The sequence below is a fragment of the Nematolebias whitei genome, chromosome 14 (genome assembly GCF_014905685.2).
Source record: "Nematolebias whitei isolate Nwh7 chromosome 14, NemWhi1, whole genome shotgun sequence".
Taxonomy (NCBI): domain Eukaryota; kingdom Metazoa; phylum Chordata; class Actinopteri; order Cyprinodontiformes; family Rivulidae; genus Nematolebias; species Nematolebias whitei.
Genome location: NC_056511.1, coordinates 46,150,753 through 46,171,932, shown reverse-complemented (window position 1 = coordinate 46,171,932; position 21,180 = coordinate 46,150,753). Strand labels below are relative to the sequence as shown.

General features: G+C 40.8%; 1 protein-coding gene across 1 annotated transcript in view; it reads left to right on the top strand.

Annotated features, from left to right (window-relative positions):
- Positions 1 to 21,180, top strand: part of tiprl (TIP41, TOR signaling pathway regulator-like (S. cerevisiae)) — a 45,842-nt gene that overhangs the window by 6,892 nt on the left and 17,770 nt on the right. The window contains exons 3-5 of the mRNA XM_037688159.1: positions 1,386 to 1,565; positions 18,450 to 18,549; positions 18,665 to 18,796. Of these exons, the coding sequence (XP_037544087.1) occupies positions 1,386 to 1,565; positions 18,450 to 18,549; positions 18,665 to 18,796 (412 nt within the window). The remainder of the gene's footprint in view (positions 1 to 1,385; positions 1,566 to 18,449; positions 18,550 to 18,664; positions 18,797 to 21,180) is intronic.

Below are 21,180 nucleotides of genomic sequence, written 5' to 3'. Positions count from 1 at the left end.
ATTGAGGTAGACCTTCCCTTCAGACTAGTTCTGAATTTTGGTTTGACAAATATCTCTATCCCCTTAAGATTGTAACAACTTTGTCTTTTAACAACATTTATTTGGATATTTAATGGTAATGTGTTATTTTGAGTCCTATGCATAACTGATAAAATACTATAATCTACCAAATCATGGAACTTCAATAACTTCAGTTGATAAAATAATGTGCTTGATGGGTGACTGTAATGCTTTCTGGTGATAATTCTTACAGCTCTTTTCTGTAAAATAAAAATAGGTTTTGTAAACGTTTTACACGCTTTCCCCCAAACATCAATGCAATAGATTAAATGTGGAACAATGATTGTGTTATACAACATGTACAGAGCTTTATCATTTAATAATTCCCTGACTTTGTATAGTACTGCAATAGATTTAGATATTTTTGTTCTTACAGAATTTATGTGATTTTTCCATGTGAGCTGTTCATCAATGATTACACCCAAAAATTTCATCTCATTAACTCTACAAATCTCAACACACTCAATTTTAAATGGATCATCAACAGTTCTCTTTTTGTTGCTAAATATCATGTATTTAGTTTTATCTAAATTTAATGATAATTTATTAATTTTAAACCAAGTTTGTATTTTATCAAATTCTGTCCATCATTTCCAACATCCGTTTTACATCTTTACCCAAACAGAAAAATGTGGTGTCATCTGCAAAAAGGACACATTTGAGGAGTCCTGATACATCATCAGAAGACAGAAGTCTTCTCGGCACTGAACAGAAACTTTCATATATATAAAAAGTTAGTTAATAAAATTCTTTATCTAAGGAACAGACAGCTTTGAGGTTAACTTCATCGCAGACTCTCATCTTGAGCAAGCATGAAGGCGACAGTGGAAAGAAAAAACTTCCTCATGAGGAAAAAAACCTTTAGCAGAACCTCAGCTCAGGACAAGCGGCCATCTGCTTCGACCGGCTGGAGTTGAGAGGACAGGAAAGAGGAACAGATACACAATGGCAGGTCAAGAATCACATGTTAAGATAGAAATAGTATCAAATGAAAACTATTCAATTTTAACAATTCATTTAAGGAAATGAGCTCAATCTGTCCTCTAGTAGTCTAAACTTAAGACAAGATAACAAGTCAACCCTAACTGAAATAATGTTATTTATGAAGAATCTCATGAAGTTATCACTTCTTATCATTGTAGGGATACATGGTTCAACAGAGAGAGGCTTTTCATCCTTGGTTCAATTGGCTCAGTGCAGTGTGAATGCAAACCGCACCAGCTGAAACGTAAACAAATGTTATGAATGTTGGTCCCCAACCGAACCGAGTCTACCGGACTATCAGGTGTGAAAACAACCTAACTGTTTTCTGTTTGCCTTTTCAGGTTAGGGGAAGAGTTGAACATGCCCTCCCTCCCAGAGATGTTGTTTGGGGACAACGTTCTGAGAATTCAACACTCTGACAGTTTTGGCATTGAGTTTAATGCCTTCGATGCCCTGAAAAGAGTCAACAATATGGAGGACTCTGTAAAGGTGGCCTGTGCTCAAGAGTGGCTGGAGAGCAGGTAAGACGAGCTAAAACTAACGGGCCTTTTCCACAGCCCCTCTTCAGCCCTGTTCGACTCGGTTCGGTATGGTTTCAAATCTTTTTCCACTAGCACTTTTTTCAGTCCCTTCTTCTCTGGGGTACCAAGCGAGCCGAGCCGGCACCAATACGTGACATCAGAACACTGTCGGTCACTGATTGATCGGGGGCGGAGTCACTGGATCTTTTCAAAACACCCGATTCGCCATTTGCAATTACTCAAGCTCGGAACCGTGACTGGACCTACTTTTAAGATTTTAAAAACAAAAATGACAACACCATGGTCTAATGCTGAAGTCCAGGCATTTTTTTGTGTTTGACCAACGACAAAATTCAGAGCAAGCCAGTCACCGTGGAGGATCATGCAAGCTGCCAACTTGTTGAAACGTGCGAGGCCGGGTTCCGGGCCCCGGCCTCACGTACTCATAAAAAGGCCGAACTCCGAGCCGCGGCAGGCGGGCGGACCGGGACTGGTCTGGGACAAAGGGTGTAAACGATTTTTAAAAACATTTTATTTATAAAAAATAATAAATAAATATATAAATATAAATAATCTGTTAATTAAAATGAACTCAGCTGAAAAATCATAAAAAGACACAAAATTATTGGATCTCAGGAATATTTCCCTCAAACATGTTTAAAGAAGAGATATCAACTTTATTCTAACCCACAGATGTACAAATCACAAAACAAGCATTACACTTTAAATCAAAGCTAAAATAAAATAATCCGTATTCAAGAAACAAAACCACACATCTACTTTGAACAATAAAAGCCACAATGAGTGCAAATACATCAAATAATGAAGAAAAACTATGACATTGTAAATATAGATGTTTTTGTAGAATCTGGTTCATCAGAGATTTAATGGTGAACTAAAGTTCTTTAAAAGTTCATTAGCAGGATTTATATACATTGTTTAATTTGATCATTTTAATAATCTGTATACTTTTTAATTTACCAGAAACTTTAAAATAAATTCTCACCCTGTATATGAAAACTGTTTCAAGTTTAAGTCATGATTATGAGTAAAAAATCCAGATTTTATCCAATCCGTGGGTGTGTGACAGTAATAATCTGACTTGAATGATGTTTTATTCTGAAGCTTTCAGGTTAACCCTTTATTGTCCACTAACTTTATGACCATTCATGACCCTTAGGGAAAAATCAACCACCTTATTTAACTGCATAAAATACTGTTTTATTTTATTCACAAAATAAAACAACTAGTCAGTCTTTAAGAGAGAGTTAACTCGGCCTGAAAACATCACATTTAAATGACTTATTTTAACTCTTCAGACCATTTTTATTATAATTTCATCCATCCTTCAATCCATCCACCCACCCATCCATCCATTTACAGTGTTTGGTAAATAACAAAAGTGTCATAACAAAAGTCAAGATATTTTTAATTAGGGCTGAATACTTAACTCGTCTTTTGGTGTCAAGTTTCGGTGATTGGCTGTAACGTGACACATGGTTTCAGCACGCAGGCAGGTAAAACAGACTTATGGCAAACAGACATGCATGGTTACGCCCAGAGCCGTATAGAGCTGCTGTATAGCTGTACGTCTATGATGCTGGTTACACCCACAGACAGGGTTCACGTGTTTGTGTTGTGTGAACTAGTGTGCAGCGCATGTCTCGGCGAACCGCTTCAATTTACAAGCGGAAAGTTTCTCCGTGGCAGCACGGTGGTGCAACTGGTAGAGCTGCTTCCTCTCAGCGAGCAGGTCCTTGGTTCAAACCCCGGTCCAGGGGCCTTTCTGGGTGGAGTTTGCATGTTCTCTCCGTGCATGCGTGGGTTTTCTCCGGGTGCTCCGGTTTCCTCCCACAGACCAAAAACATGCATGTTAGGCTGATTGGTAACTCTAAATTGTCCCTAGGTGTGAGTGAGAGAGTGAATGGTTTGTCTCGTTTGACTCTGTGTCCCTGTGATGGACTTGTGACCTGTCCAGGGTGTACCCCGCCCCTCGCACAGTGATTGCTGGACATGGGCACCAGCGACCCCCGTGACCCAAAATGGAATAAACGGGTAAAGATGATGGATGGATGGATGGAAGTTGCTCCGTGTTTGTCTGCAAGAAAAGTGGACCGCAGCCATCCTCCACCCAGTAAGTCAGCTTGAGGGTATTAGAGAGCCTGAACAGCCTGATCGAACATCTCCACGACCGGACTCCTCTTCATCTGAGAACTCCGAGGATGGCTCCGTGTCTGGGATTTCAGCTGGTAAGTCTACGTTTGTTAACATTATTGCAGCTTCGTGGCTGCTGCTTAATACGTGCATCGCTCGGTGAGTTAACTAGCCATGTAACGCTAACTTTAAGATATTAGTGTGTAGCTTTATTTTATTTTAATAAAAACATTGTATGCAGTAGAGACGGGAATGTTGAGGAAAATGGGAAGACGTCAAAGATTTGGATGGGTGGACCACAGGACCAGTGTGGCACAAAGACCATAAAAAAATATTAGTGTGTAGCTTTAGTTTATTTAAATAACTTGTAGCTTTAGTTTATTAAAATATGGCTATCTATGTAGCTAGCTAAATCAAAAGCTAACTAAAGATTGACAGTAACAGATAAAGCTGAACTTGTAAAAATGTGCTCATCCATCCAGTCAGCTGCTTCAACAATTCACTAATGTTCACTGTTCTCCTCACAGGAGCCTCTGACCCTGATGTGAGGACAGAGACAGAAAAGAAAAGTAACATGGGGGCCACAGGACTGTCACAAACTTTGTTGTTAAAGTTTGCTGCCTTTTTCTACAGTGGAGGCTCCATGGTGGAAGTAAATAAACTTTAAAGGATATTGTTGACCAGTTAATCTTTTATCTCTCAGCCTAGATAATGGTTTTTGAACAATAATAACACAACCATGTTATTGCTGTTTTGTTCTCATGTCAATTAGGGAGATGATCAGAGCCCTAAACTCCAGAGAACCACAGAGAAGATTCAGGAAGAGACACAGAGGTGCAGAAGTCTGCATCAACCCTAACCTCAGTGAATCCAGTGACCTGCTGGTGGAATGTGAGGGACACTATGCCAATTAGGGCTGCAACTAATGATTATTTAAATTAATTAATTTAATAATAATTAATTTAAATCGATTAATCGGGTGATTTTTTTCTTTCTTTCCCAGATTAATCAATGAATCGGCCAAAAAAAAAAAAAAAAGCCAAAATGTTTTAATTACCACCTCTTTCTTCAAAAATTTGACTGACATAGCAAATCACACAAAAAACAAGTTGCTACTTGACTCTTCTGTTAGTAAAATATTGAATAATAAAAAAATAAAATTTCAAATAACTTATAGTAGATTGTTATTGTAGAAGATTGATTATTGTAGAAGATTATTAATTGATTATTGTAGAAGAGGTTTCTACACAGAATGTAGTCGACCTGCGTACTCCTTCGTCCACTCTTATAGGTCACTCTATGTTCCTCCTTCTTTAGGATATACAGTAGGTATTGACTAAAGCCATTTCCATTCTCTTGGCAAAATCCACCACCATCTGTCCTTCTTGGTTTCTTTCCTTGACACCAAACCTACCCATAACTTCCTCATCCCCTCTGTTTCCTTCACCAACGTGTCCATTCAGGTCTGCACCGATCACCACTCTTTCCTCCCTGGGAATACTCTCTGTCACTTCATCCAGATCCTTCCAAAATGTATCATTCTCGTCCCAATCACATCCAACCTGTGGAGCATAACCACTGACAATCTTTAGCATCATACCTTCTACTTCTACCTTCAGGCACATCACCCTATCTATCTGACACTCTTCACCTCTACTACATTTTTTGCCAACTCCTCCTTCAGGACCACCCCTACTCCATTTCTTCTCCTATGCACACCATGGTAAAACAGTTTGAACCCTGCTCCAATGCTGTGAGCCTTGCTGTCCTTCCACTTGGTCTCTTGGACACATAAAGCATCTACCTTCCTTCTCTGCATCATGTCAGCCAGCTCTCTACCTTTGCCTGTCATTGTCCCCACATTTAGATTTGCAGCCCTCAGTCCTACATTCTTCACTTCATTACATTCTGCACCCTATCTGTCAGCAGCACCGGTGGCGATCGTTGTCCTCGACCGATCCGGTATGGTTTCGTTTTGATGAACTCGCATTATGGTTTTGGCCAAAGTGTTTTGCATCGTATGCCATTCCTGACACAACTCTCACATTTACCCTGTCTTGGGACCGGCACAAGAGGTACACTGGCTTGTGCTCCCTGGTGGCTGGTTTGATACAATACAATACAAAAGGCTGCCAAGTGTCCCAAAATCTTTTTACAGAACCCTTCAAGATTTATCTTATTTTCTCCAAATGGATATGATACATCACCTTTCTTATCCAATGTACATATGCCCCGGTATGGGTCCTTCCATTTGTATAATATTAGCCTTCTGGCCAGAAGAAAGCCAAAGGTAATCGCATCCTTCTAGCATTTGCTCAAGGATGTATCCACTGGGACCACCCTGAAAAGTGAAATGAGTGGTTATAGGTGAACAGTTTTGCCACATATTCCAGAGAAGATGTCAAAAATAAATTTTCAAAAAGTCTCCAATTTAGGACAGGTCTAGAATGTATGCAAGAGTGTAGCTAGAGTTTGTTTGCAACGATTGCATGCTGGGTCCAGATCAGCCTTGATCTTGGACAGCTTGTCTTTTGACCAGTGCAACCTGTACACTATATTAAATTGAAATGCAGCATGTCTCAGGCAGATAGAGGATGAGTAAATGTTCTTAATGATCCTTTTCCAGATTGAGTCTGATATGGGTTCCTCCAAGTCTGCTTCTCATTTCAGTTTAAGGGAGTCCAAACTTAGACTCATGGTATGAACTGAGCAGTGTATAAATCTTACTAAGGTATCAAACCTGGTTTCCAAAGTCTTAGCCACAAAATGTTTAGAGAAGTACAAAGGAAAACAGAGTTAGATATCACAAAATGTCTCAGCTGCAGATATCTAAAAAAAATGTGACTTGTGAGTGAATTTTTAAACTTCTGTACCAGGTGTTCAAAAGAAGCAAATCTACCATCAACATAGAGATCACACAGTGAATGCAATCCCCTCAAGACCCCTGTGTCAAAGCAGTATCGGTTACCGAGGGAGTAAACCTATGATTAATTGGCATACAGTAGATACCAAAAAAAGGAACTCTGTAGCAGGGTTGGGCGATATATCCATCCATCCATCCATCCATTATCTTTACCCGTTTATTCCATTTTGGGTCACGGGGGTCGCTGGTGCCCATGTCCAGCAATCACTGTGCGAGGGGCGGGGTACACCCTGGACGGGTCGCAAGTCCATCACAGGGCCACATAGGGTCAAACGAGACAAACAACCATTCACTCTCTCACTCACACCTAGGGACAATTTAGAGTTACCAATCAGCCTAACATGCATGTTTTTGGTCTGTGGGAGGAAACCGGAGCACCCGGAGAAAACCCACGCATGCATGGAGAGAACATGCAAACTCCACCCAGAAAGGCCCCTGGACCGGGGTTTGAACCAAGGACCTGCTCGCTGAGAGGCAGCAGCTCTACCAGTTGCGCCACCGTGCTGCCCGGGCGATATATCAATATTTTTAAAATATTGATATAATTTAAAATGCGATATAAAATGAGACTATATTGATATAAAACAATATAGTCTTGTACTCTGTTATAAATCTGCCAGTTTTTCCTTCCAGTCTGCAGCCTTCACACCACCCTTCATCCTGTTTCCCTCACTGAATACAAACCTGCCCCATGTCAAGTAATCTTGCATTTTATGAAATCAGTTTGTCCAGAATTATAAAACCAGTTTGTGTCCTCTGAGCAGAGACTGTGTATGTGTGTGCGTGCGTGTGTGTGTGACAAGAAGGCCCCATAAGTGGAAACAGATGTTTTCTCTCTGTATGTGTGTGTGAACAGCTGAATTGCGAGCTTTTCTCAGTGAAGCTGCACACATAGAAGTGTTTAATTGTGTTACAAATCAAATAACAATGACTGTTGTATGATTATTACTTGAAAAGTGATTATGTGAGTAATTATGTGATTATATGTGATTAAAAGAATTTAGGATTAAGTTGAACAGATTATAAAAGAATCAGTAATCTAAAATGATAAACTGTAATGTTGGCTGTTGGCTAGAGTGAACAGAGTGACTCATACTTCAAACTATAGTAAACCTCTTTAACTCATACATTGAACTATAGTAAACCCCTTTAAACAGAATAGAGTGTTAAAACTTAGGACAGAATGTCCAGAGAAGGACAACACCCTTATTATGCAATGCCTATCAGAACGAAATGTTACAAGAAGTTAGTATGTATAACAGCTTAAAGGACCAATCAGAGGGTTACAGCAGATGGTTACACCCGAAGAGGCAACACCAGGCTAGAACAACTTGTCTGAACTGGTTTGGATTTGTCTGGGCTTAGCTATTTTTATTTTTTTATTTACCTTTTATTTATACAGGTAGTCTCATTGAGCCACGAGAACTCATTTTCAAGAGAAACCTGTTTAAGGAGCAGATGGTGGGGTTAAGAGCCTTGCTCAGGGGCCCAGAGTGTGGCGAATGAGGGTGGAGGGAGGTGTGTGTGTTCCACCTTTTCCACACACATTTTGATGTTGACGGTAAAGGGAGTTTGACCTGCGACTTTTTGATCACAGACCCATCTTCTAACCGCTTGCGCCACCACTCCCCATAAAGTTATAAAGTTCTCTCAGTCACAGTTCTGGGCTGAACAGTTCTGGGAATTGGAGGGTCATAGAACGGTATAGGATCTCTTAGCTGCTGAAGAAGATTTGGACAATCCGAAAAAGAATCCTTTTGGTCAAGATAGGATCATTCTTTTTGTTTCAGACCGGATTAAGGCCAAACTAAAACCTTCTTCAAATCAAGACAGCTTTTTGGGCATGGGGCGCACTTTCCCAGGGTTCTGGGAAGGGGATTTCACTTGCGTTTAACCAAAGATTTCTTCAGACAAAGGAGATCTATGGTAAGAGACGCCCTGATTTATCGTCCTTTTACAAATTTTATACAAAATGATAGCGACAGTTCTACCAACAATTAAGGGAATCAGATTAATATTATCAACATTCTGGGTCCTCTGTTCATGAACGCCAACCAATGAAATAGGTTTTACAAAGACAAATAACAGTTTGGAAGGATTTCTTGTAAGTTAATTAGGGAGTTTTAGAGTTCTTTGGGGTTCTAACCCACGCTGAGACTCCAGGCGTGGCCCATCTAGATAATGGGAAGGCTTTCCTACATCGACCCATAAGAGCTTTAAGTATTCCTAACTCCCTATCTCAGCTCATCGGAGCAAGCAACTCACCGCTTTAGTGGACTTCCAATCCTTTGGACATCAAAATCAATTAACAAGATCCTCCCTCAAGCAATGTATGGACTCTTTATAACTGATTCCATTATAATAATAATGATAATAATGTCATCACAATGTCAGCACTGTATGTTTCCATACAATGGCGAAATTAGTCTCTGCATTTAACCCATCCACCACCAGGTGGTGCAGTGGGCAGCTATTGAAAGCGCCCGGGAGGCATTTTGGGGATGAGGTGTGCTGCCCAAAGACACCACGTGATGTGCAGTGACTGGGGATCGAACCTGGGACTTTTGGGTCCCAAGCCGGCTGCCCTGCCTCTACACCATCTCGGCCCCCCCCATAATTTTTGGATTGTGCATTAACGCTGTTCCCTTGCAAGTCATTAATTAAAGTGAAGCGTAAAACATAAAAATCTGGACTATCATTTCACCACTTCGTGTTCATGGATTTAAGAAGCTTGGTTCAATTCCAACACATGTAGGGAGGTTTTTAATGGTTAATCAGCTGTGAGTATTAAGACAACATCCTAGAATCCTATTCCTGGATTCTAAAAAGAACCAGATCAGTAAGAATTGCCATTCTACAATGAAGGTGAACGACCATTAAGGTGAGTTTCCCTGTGGATGATGATCCAACTCCAGCTGTTAGGTTGGGCGAGTCACGGGGTGTGATAAGGGTGTGGCTCACAGATAGAGGCTGTTAACAAGTCTGGGTGAGTCACCTTCAACACAGCCTTAAGTAGAACTAACCTAAGCTTACTCTGGGTAATACTCAAGTGTTTAGACTTAGTTTGTTATACCCCTTAGAGGATAGACTGCAGTGGGGTTTAGCCTTAACTCAGTGGTAACTCCACAGGATAGAATAAGACCCTCCCCGGCTGCTTGCGTCAGCTGAAGAAGCTTATGCAGATAGGTCTTTGTTGACTTACCGTGGGAGAGCCACTTTAAATTCCTGATAAGGTGTGAAAAATGACGGTAGCTGCTACAAATGAGAGGTTTGGTGTTCTCCAGGAAATGAACTGGTTTAGAGTGGCACGGTAAGAAGTTGTCTTCTCATTAAAAAACGTGGAGACAAATGTCCAGTTTAGGGTGATTTATTTGCTGTGTTTCTTCTGGTATTTATACACAGCATAAAAGCACAAACAGAAGCTCAAAGCTCAGCAAAACTGCAAGGCTCTGTCTGTCAGGAGAGGAAAAAGACTCCAGACTGACACGCAGCTCTGAACTTTGTTTACACAGAGTAGTGCGTTCACCAGCATCACAGCCACGGTGCATTCAAGAGCATTGAGTCAGTGAGAGTCAGAGATTCTTTGTCGTTCGCACCACATGTGGTACATGTGGTGGGGTGAAATTATGTACACAGGGTCCCAGTTACGTCCAACAATAAAATGTAAAAGAAAATAAGAAAAACATCAACTAAAAATACACTAAGCACTAATAGCATAAAAACATTACGTAGAATCAAAATCCATGCCTATTGTGTAGCTCATCCATCAATCAGTCAACTGTGTGTCATGTCCAATCTTACTTTGAAAAACTGCAAAAGACACAAGTTGGAGACCTGAGGTGGAGAGGATGCTGGCATTGTTTGTTCGCTGTTTCTCTGTCTGGATGATAACATCTTATAAAGTATTTTAATTTTTTTCCCCGACTTTATTCACTGTTGTGGACAGCCTGTAGTTTCGGATGATGTTTTTTTGTTGTTCAGGAGACTCTGCTATTTTATATTCCTGCTGTTGTGTGATGTCGTGTCTCACTTCTCATCTAGCATGATGCTAAGCTACTCTGCTGGGGAGCTGTTGAGCCTTTATAACAGTAATGTCCATGTGGATCCTCTGGACTTTTCTGTCATCAAAAGGCTGGGTCTTTTTCTACGTCCTCCTTATGTCCACAGAAGCTCCCGGAGAAAGCTTTTTTTTTTTCCGGACTACATCCTCCATACCGGTCATTTGGTCAGCTGGGCGTTCTAGTGCATGGCGTCCACGTTATCAGAGCACTGTGGCTCTTGGGATTTATAGTCCTGATGTGACTACAGCATTTCCTGAGTCTTCTTGGGCGCAGGTTGGAAAACTTGGAGTGGATTTTAATCTTCTCAAGCCTATTAAAAAAATGCATGGCTGCGCCTTATCTTAAAATCAAACTTTTCAATGTGTAATCCTTGATTAATAAAGCATGCCTCATCCAAGAGCACATTCAGGACAAGGAATTAGATATGATGTGCCTTATAGAGACTTGGCATCAGCCAAACAGTTTCTCTGCTTTCTATGAGACCTGTCCTGCTGGATATAAATATCTCCAGAGAGCACAGAGTTCAGGTCATGGCGGCGATCTAGCCATCATTTTTAAAGATCATTTGGACCTTTCACCAGTGACTCTGTCTACGTTGTCCTCCTTTGAGTGTTTGGCTTTCTCCTCCAAACCACCAAACTCAGTGGAAGTGCTCCTCATTTATAGGTCCCATAAATATCATCCTTCCTTTATTTCTGAGGTGTCTGAGACTCTGTCATTGTTCTGTTCCACAACTGCTAACATACTTGTACTTGAGGATCTCAACATCCATGTTGATACACCCATTAATCATCAAGCTGCTGAATTCCTTCAACTTTTGGACTGTATGGACTTGGAACAACACGTCAAGCTTCCAATACATTCTCGTGGACACACCCTGGACAGTCATTACAGACTCTCTTAACTGTGCATCATCTCTCTGCGTATAACATGGGTGTATCCGATCACAAAGTCATCTATATGGAGCTTCCTTTCCTGGACAGTACCATCAAACCAAAGTGACAGATTTATTTTAGAAATCTGGAAAACATTAACTCTGAACTTCTAGCAGCTGATCTTAAGGTCCTCATTCCTGGCTCCCTTCCAGCTTCCCTCAGTGCGGTGGACTTCTACAACATCAACCTCTCCAGCATCTTAGACCACCATGCTCCTGTCAGAGAGAGGACAGTTGCCTTTTTGAGTTTTTTGAGTTTCCTCAGCTCCCTGGTTTACCTCAGAGGTGAAGAAAATGAAGGCAGCTGGTCGAGTGCTTGAGAGACGTTTCTTGGCTTCTGATCTGCTAGTTCACAAGCTAGCTTATATGGAGAATCGTAAGATGTATGCTAGGTCCCTCAAAGGCTCTCAATCTTTATTTTACTCATCTATAATCTCTAATAACCCTGGTAACTCCAAAATACTTTTTTCCACCATCACTTATCTCTGTCAGCCACGAACAGCATCACTCACTGACTTTAACTATCTTTGTAATAATTTTATCTACTTTTTCTAAAACAAGATCCAAAAAATCCGATCAGCCCTCACCACTTCACCCCCTGCACTCTCTCCGGCTGTAAATGTACAGCTCGGGAACCCTCCCCACTTCTGTTCTTTCCTAGAGGTCTGTGTGAAGGAAATTGGAAGCCACTGTCAGGGCCATGAAACCTTCCACATGTGCTCTTGACCTCTTCCCAACAGCCCTAGTCAAGGCTAACATTGTCTTTCTCAGTCCTCTTATCACCACCATAATTAATCAATCCTTCCAATCTAGTCATATTCCCCCTGCCCTGAAATCAGTCATAATTATACCCCTTCTCAAAAAACCTACCATTGAGCCTCATAACCTGGCAAATTAGACCCATTTCCAACCTTCCCTTCGCTAAAGTTCTGGAGAAATTAGTCTCAGTTCATCTACAAGAAAGAACATGACAATAGTATACTGGACAAATTTCAATCAGGTTTCCATACTGCTCATAGCACTGAAACAGTTCTGATCTCCGGGTCACAAATGACCTGTTGATCACTGCTGACCGTGGCTCCTCTTCTCTCCTTATTCTTGTCAGTGTCAGTTTTTTTTATTGTCATTCGCACCTCATGTGGTACATGTGGTAGAGCGAAATTATGTACACAGGGTCCCAGTTACATCCAACAATAAAATGTAAAAGAAAAACAGTAATAACATCTAACATATGAACTAAGATAAACATCAACTAAATATACACCAAGCACTCATAATAACATAAAACATTACGTCGAACATCAGCACAAACATGAACATGAGTCCGTGTGAGCAGATGAGCACGCATGAACACATCAACATGAAACAGATCAGCAGCAACATGAAACAGATCAGCAGCAACATGATGTGATTTTTCACAGTGATTATTCTGGTTAGAGATTCATGAGTCTAACAGCCTCAGGATAGAAGCTGTTCCTCAGTCTAGTGGTTCTACACTTAATGCTCCTCAACCTCCTTCCTGAGGGGAGTGGGACAAAAAGTGTGTGTGCTGGGTGAGTGGGGTCCTTCATGATGCAGGTGGCGTAAACGTAAACTTACCTGCTGAAACACAGACACAGCTCCATCCTCGGAGTTCTTTGATGAAGAGGAGTCTGGTCGTTGAGATAATGAATCAGGCCGTTCAACACTCACAGGCTGACTTTTTAACGCTGAGAGGAGGAGGGAAGGCTGCAGTCCCCCTTGAAGACAAACATGGAGCAACTTTCCGCTCATAAATTTAAGCCATTCGATGCCACACGCGCTGCACACGTGAACCCCGTCTGTGGGAGGAACCAGCACCATAGACATACAATCTGTAGGGCAGCTCTATACAGCTCTGGGTGTAAACACGTAGTCTGTTTGTCATATGTCTGTGTTTTACCTGCCTGCGTGCTGAAACCACGTGACACGTTACAGCCAATACTGAAACTTGACACCGAAAAAAGAGTGGCATTTCAATCCATACACCGACCAACGCAGTTCGGTCGGTGCTATAAAATAATCTCGGTTCGGTACTCAGCCCTAGCCGAAACATATGTTTTTATTGCTGTACTTCCATCCTGACTTAAATGAGATATTTAGGGTGAATATTTCAAGTATTTCAAGTATTTAGTTAGTAGGATTTTTTTTCTTCTTGCTACTGCTGTTTATGAGTTGGAAAACTGGGATTAATCTGCATTTATTAATAATGTCATACTTGTTTATAGCTCAGCAATCAAGACTAAACAATAATGCAGTCTTAATAAAAATAGCAATGTATTTTTACCATTTACAATTACAAGTTAAGTCTGCACAACTCGATGTACAAACTCAAACTTTGCATTATCTATTTTACTCAGTTTCTAACAGATTCCATTCAGTTTCCAATCCATAAAAATTATTTTACAGTATTTAGATTTTTCTGTGATGATTAACAATAATTCAGTGACAGAGGGTTTTAATTAAATCATCCTCAAACCTCACACATAAATGTGAAAAATGATTAAAAAAAAAAATATATATATATATATATATATATATATATATTTTTTTTTTTTTTTTTTCCTCTGTACTCCGGTGAAGACAGACGTATTTCCTGGCACTCTGTACCTCCCCTGCTTCCCTGCTTGCATTCTTTCGTCATGTGAACCCTTCAAAGAGCCTCTTTTTTTTTCTGCATACCTTCCTAATTTGAAGAATTTGATCAGCTGGTCTCTCAACAAAATCGATCAACTTCTCCCGACAGGAGTCAGGGTAAGGAGGACCCACTTACCTCGACGGAAACAAATTGGATTCATGATGACAACTAGATTCTACTGTTTGGTTGGTGAATTCTGGATTGTCTACAAATTTGTGTGGATGTGTCGAAGCTCAACAGCACTCAGACTGAATTTGTGGAGCTGCAGCAGGGAGCTGGAGCAGGTTGTTATCAGGACTGTGAACTGACTGGCAGCACTCATGAATGGTGGAAATAATCTTGGAGAAGCTGTGAGCTCGACTTTTTGCGTAAAGGATCAATTTGGCTGTTTTGGAGTTTCCATCAGAGGACTATATACCAGCAAGACTTTAAAAAGGCAGAAACGGCAATTCACGAGTTCTGCCTGACCCAAACTGTGGCCTTGACACCGGACTTATCTCAACTCCTCCTGGAATGTTTTGAAAACAACAAAGATGCTTTGACTGTTTCCTCACCCCTCCCTTCCCCAAGGCCATGGACATGTGACAGAACCTCAACTGAGCTAAAGATGAACGTCACCTCTTATCTGGACAATGGCTGAGAGGGGTCTCTGGACTATGCTATGACTTTCCCTTAAAAATTCAATGTCTTCACCGCCTATATGTAACTGTATAATGTCTGTTTATGTTGCTTTGCTGTGGTAGGTTTTTTAGATGCCTCAAATTGTGCTCTGTCTAGGACACGGTGTGACAGATCTTTTTTTATACCGTCTCTCCTCGTGACAGATCTTTTTTTATACCGTCTCTCCTCATGTTTTCTTTCCTTTTCTTATCTAAGCAAAATATTATTCTGAATAAGAATAAGAGGGCCACACTTTTTATAGTTGCAGCTTCGTGCACTCCGCCCATCTTCAGACGACTGTACGTACATGTTCTCGTTGTATCTCGGTGCAATGATAATAAAGTTTATTCTGATTCTGATTCTGAAATAAAGCCTAAAATGCATAAATAACATGCAACTGACATACTAATGTTACTTTGATTGCAGCAGGGTCATCAGAAAATGTAGACTGCCTCTTAACAATATTAAATAATTTTATAATATCCAATGAAGTACACTTGAAATATATTTATTAAGGCATAATAATGAACAAACAAATAATAATTTTATTATACTTTTCAGTAAATCGCAGTCATATGTTGGACAGCTTCGTACACATTCAGATTCAGATGTTGTTTATTGTCGTTCCACCTCATGTGGTACATGTGGTGGAATGAAATTATGTTCACAGGGTCCCAGTTACATCCAACAATAAAATGTAAAAGAAAACAGTAATATCATCTAAGATATGAACTAAGAAAAACATTAATTAAATATACACTAAGCACTAATAGCATAAAAACAATACACCAAACAGCAGCATGAACATGAGTCTGTGTGAGCAGATGAGCACGAATGGACACAGCAACATGAAACAGATCAGCAGCAACATGAAACAGATAAGCAGCAACATTGAAACAGATCAGCAGCAACATGAAACAGATCAGTAGCAACATGAAACAGATAAGCAGCAACATTGAAACAGATCAGCAGCAACATGATGTAATTTTCCAAAGTGATTATTCTGGTTAGAGATTCATGAGTCTAACAGGCTCAGGGTAGAAGCTGTTCCTCAGTCTAGTGGTTCTACACTTAATGCTCCTCAACCTCCTTCCTGAGGGGAGTGGGGCAAAAAGTGTGTGTGCTGGGTGAGTGTGGTCCTTCATGATGCAGGTGGCCCTCTTCCTGCATCTGGAGGTGTAGATGCCTGTGATGGTGGGGAGACTGACTCCAACATCTTCTGTGCAGCCTTCACCACTCTCTGCAAAGCTTTTCTCTCTGCAGCTGTGCAGCCTCCATGCCACACGTTGATGCTGGAGCACATCACAAAGGGATGTTGGGTTGTGCAGCAGCTAAGTTCATAAACAGCATTTTAAATTTGATCATCACAGACATGCAGCCACTGTCCGTGGTGGAAGATGAAAAGTTGCAGAAGATGATCAACACCTTCAATCCAAATTATGTCCTTCCTTCCAAATCCTACTTCGTAAATTCCGTTCAGTTTTCCAATCCATACATGTTTTTTTTTTTACAGTATTTAGATTTTACTGTGCTGGTTAAAAATAATTCAGTTTAAGCAATAAAATATTTTAAAAAGAGGACTTAAATGGGTTGTTTACTTAAATGTTCTTTATCGTGTGCAGAACCTGACAAGCTTTGTTTTCGATTAATCGCCAGAATAATCAAAAGATTACTCTATTACTAAAATATTTGTGTACAACAGTCCTACATGCAGCTCCCTGTTCATTGTTTATTGCTTAATAGTTTGGTTGTTTATCGCCACAACTGATGTGCAAGCAAGCGCCCAGCCTTTTCTGCCTGCTGTGCTAAGTAGACAAAGTATTAAATTCAGTTTGAAGTAACAACCTTTTTTTTTTCATTAGATCCCGTGAGTGGGAGGGGCTATTTTCTCTGTCAAATTGTAGTAGCTCATCCGTTAACTGTCTTAGCCGTACCAACCCTTTCTTTTTTTGTTTGCACAGTAGGAATTATTTAACCCCTCAGGTAGGTCTTTAATGCCTCCCAGACAGTACAGAGTGGCATTCCTGGCGTTCGGTTAACTTTGAGGAAAAGTTCAATTTCAGATGTAAGAAATTTGGTAAAGTCTTCCTCTGACAGAAGTAAGGGGTTGAATCTCCAAGGACAAAACACAGATTTTGTGACCGGGATAAGCAATTTCATAATGAGTGGACTATGGTCTGATATGACCATGGCCCCATAATCATATTCCTTCATCAAATGTAAAATTTGTTTATCAAGAAATAAATAATTGATTCAGGAGTACGTTTTATGGACTGAGGAAAAAAAACGAGTATGACCTTGAGGTAGGTTTACGGAAATGCCATACATCAACCACACCATACGATTCAAGGAATGAATTGATTAGCTGAGCGGACTTAGTCAGAGTAGTTTTCCCCCTTCAAACTATGGTCGAGATAAAAGCACACAATTTGTGTCACCGCCAATTATAAAGTTTTGTGTTGACATATTCAGTATATTTGAGAAGAGGTTACTGAAATTTTAGTTGTCCAACTTGGGAGCATATGCCGAAACCAAGATCACTGGCAGTGTGTATAACTTCCCCATCACTACAACATACCACCCTGCATTATCAGCATGCACACTCGAGGCTGTAAATTGTACCTGTTTACCAACTTTAATAGCTACACCTCTTGATTTAGATTGGAAATTAGACTGAAACACACAACCAGACCATTTTTTAACTAATTTTCCACTATCTGCAGAATGCACATGGGTCTCCTGTAAACAAAAAAAAAAGGCAATATCAGTGTTCAGGTGTGACATAATTTTCCAGAATTTTCCTGGACTATTAGGATGTTTCACATTCCAGCTTACACACATAATCTGGCAGCCACCAGGGTGGACAACATCCCTAACGTCTGTCATAATTGAACAGCAGTAAATAAATTACATACAGATTAGAACAGCACAAGCCAATATGTGGTTAAAAAAAAAGACTGATCTGGTATAAACTCAGCCCTCTCTCTTACCCAAACATGGGAAAGAGCAAAAAACGATCAACTGAAAATCCACACAGTAGTGCTTACCTAGAGAACACAGTCCAACCATCTGGGCTCCTGTCTGCCCATATGGGATATAATAATTAAAAAACACAAAAATAAACAACAATAAAAATATGAATATTGGGGGAGTGGTGGCGCAGAGGTTGGAGAAAGTGGACCTTTGTTCAGAAGGTCGCCAGTTCAACTCCCCAGACAGACGACATCAAAATATGGGTGGAAAAGGTGAAACACCTGCCTCCACCCTCATTAGCCCCACTCTGGGCCTTTGAGCAAGGCTCTTAACCCCTATCCTCTGTGCCCTAGATGGCAGCTCTCTGGTCCACACAGAAGGCTGTGGTAACTCCATGTTTGTGTCAGGAAGGGCATCCGGCATAAAAACAGTTGCCAGGTCTTTGTGAGAGTTAGTTCACTGTGGTGACCCCTGAAGAAAGGAGCAGCCAGAAAAAGAACAACAATTATTTGTATCATTTCAGAGCTGATTCTGAAGTCTCCAAGGAGGTGGTGAGACCTTTTGACTGGACATACACCACAGACTACAGAGGAACTCTGATTGGAGAAAGTCTGCAGCTGAAGGTTGGCGTTTACACTTTTCAGGTTCTTTTGAATATGATTGTACCTGACATCATGGTGCAGTGTGTGTGGAAGTTTACAGCATGGCTACGTTTAATGTTTTTGTGTTTGTGTGAAGGTGACAAAGACAACAGAGCGCATCAACATGGAGAAACTTAAAGCACGGGAACACATCGTGTTTTTTGAAGAAGTATTGTTGTTTGAAGACGAGCTACATGACCATGGAGTCTCCATGATCAGTGCCAAAATTGTGAGTGTCCTTTTCCTGGGAGTGTGGTAGGAAAAACTAACAGACTAAATCTTTAGTTCTACTTAATGATGTTTGCTCTCGCACTAACTACTGCACCTTCATCTCAATCTAGTTATGCTATTGGGAGTTATAAACCTCATTGTCATGACTGTTTATGGCGCATTTTTAAGTCCTGGTAAATAAACACTGAACTCTGCATCTGATTTAAATTTTCTACCCCCACATGACTTTTAGGTTTTTTTAAACACTTGTCTGTACAGGTGCTGGTCATAAAATTAGAATATCATGAGAAAAGTTGATTTATTTCAGTAATTCCATTCAAATAGTGAAACGTATATTAAATTCATTCATTAAACACAAACTGATATATTTCAAATGTTTATTTCGTTTAATGTTGATGATTATAACTGACAACTAATGAAAGCCCCAAATTCAGTATCTCAGAAAATTAGAATATTACTTAAAACCAATGTTAAAAAAAAAAGGATTTTTTGAAATATGAAGAAGACTGAAGAAGTCTCTCGGACGAGAGACGAAACGTTTCTACATTTTTTGTTGTTTTGCTTTGTTTTGGTTTTTTTTTTTGAATGTCCAGAGGACCAGATTTAACTTTTTTAGATTTTTTGAAATGTTGGCCAACTGAAAAGTATGAGCATGTACAGCACTCAATACTTAGTTGGGGCTTCTTTTGCCTGGATTACTGCAGCAATGCGGCGTGGCATGGAGTCGATCAGTCTGTGGCACTGCTCAGGTGTTATGAGAGCCCAGGTTGCTCTGATAGTGACCTTCAGCTCTTCTGAATTGTTGGGTCTGGCATACCGCATCTTCCTCTTCATAATACCCTATAGATTTTCTATAGGGTTAAGATCAGGCAAGTTTGTTTGCCAATTAAGAACAGGAATACTATGTCCTCATTGAACTGGTACAAGATGGCTGTGCTCTCTGGAGCTGCAGCTTCACAGGCTCCTGGTGCAATCCCAGTTTTTAGGAGTTTTGAAATTGACTCTGCCTGACTCCACACAATTTACTTGTGTGAATTATATCCAAACCGAATTGATGAGAATAGGAGCGGATTTGCCACAAAATATAGCAGCAATCAGCAATGAACTCAAAACTATGCTCGGCAGAATGCAGATCTTAGTCATCTGTCTGGAAGCTTCAGAGGCACTCCAATGGACAGAGGAGGAAGCGCTGCTCCTGGCTTAAGAAGCGAGGTCACCAGGCTGGGGTTCTGGTGAGGCTACGTGCTAACGCTAAAGCTGGCAAACTCCGGATACCTTCTCTTTCTGTCGAACGTCTGCTCATTGAACAACATCATGGATTTGCTTCGTCTGAGAGTGGGCACCTCAGAGGAGATGAGGAAATGTGCGGTTATTTGTCGCAAGAAATCATGGATTAACAGCGACATGCCAGATTCAGCGTTCCAGCTAGATGACACTCTTTTTCCGAGCAGACCACAGCAGCGAGCTAACGGGGAAAGCGAGGGGAGGTGGAGTATGCATTTACGCGAGTAAAAGTTGGTGCACAAACTGTACTCTGATAAACCGTCATTGCTCTAAAGCTTTGGAGCAGCTAACAGTGAAATGTCGACAACATTATCTACCCCGCGAGTTCACAGTGGCATTCATAACATTTGTTTACATAGCTCTGGATGCTAATGCTACTGACGCTCTGCAGGAGCTGCATGATGATTTCAGCTTGCTGCAGAGCAAACACTTTGAGGCTCTTTACGTAGTGGCTGGAGTCTTTAATCGCGTGAATCTAAAATACATCCTCTCAAGATTTTACTAGCATGTGGCCATACCAACATGTGGAAACAACACGCTGGACCGTGTTTTTACAAACGTAAAAGATGCATACAAAGCCGAACCCCACCTAGGATTCTCTGATCACATCTCAATCTTCCTGGCTCTTGCTTACCTGCGCCCCTGCTGAGACACTCCAGACTAGTACAAAGGAAAGTTAAATCTTGGATGCAGAATAGTGGCCCTATACTGAACGATTGTTTTGAATGCACAGACTGGCATGTCTTCAGAGAAGCTGCTGAAAATGGGGAGGTGTGGAGATGGAGCACAGGATGCTCTCCACTGCACACCTGTAGAAGGAGGTGAGGACTGAGCTTCCCAGACCAGTTCGTCTCAGCCATCTGAGGAAGTAGAGTCTCTAATGAGCTTTCTTGATCAGGCTGGTAGTGTTGTTGCCCCAGCTGAGGTTGTTGTTCAGGTGTACACACAAGTACTTGTAGCTAGAGACCACTTCCACCATATATCCTCTTATGTTCAGGGGGGTGTAGGTGTTTTTGTTCCTTCTGAGATGGCATCATCTGTTGATAGGTTCTCGCGGTATGCGTAATGATGAGAGTCCTCATTGATGTTGATGATTGT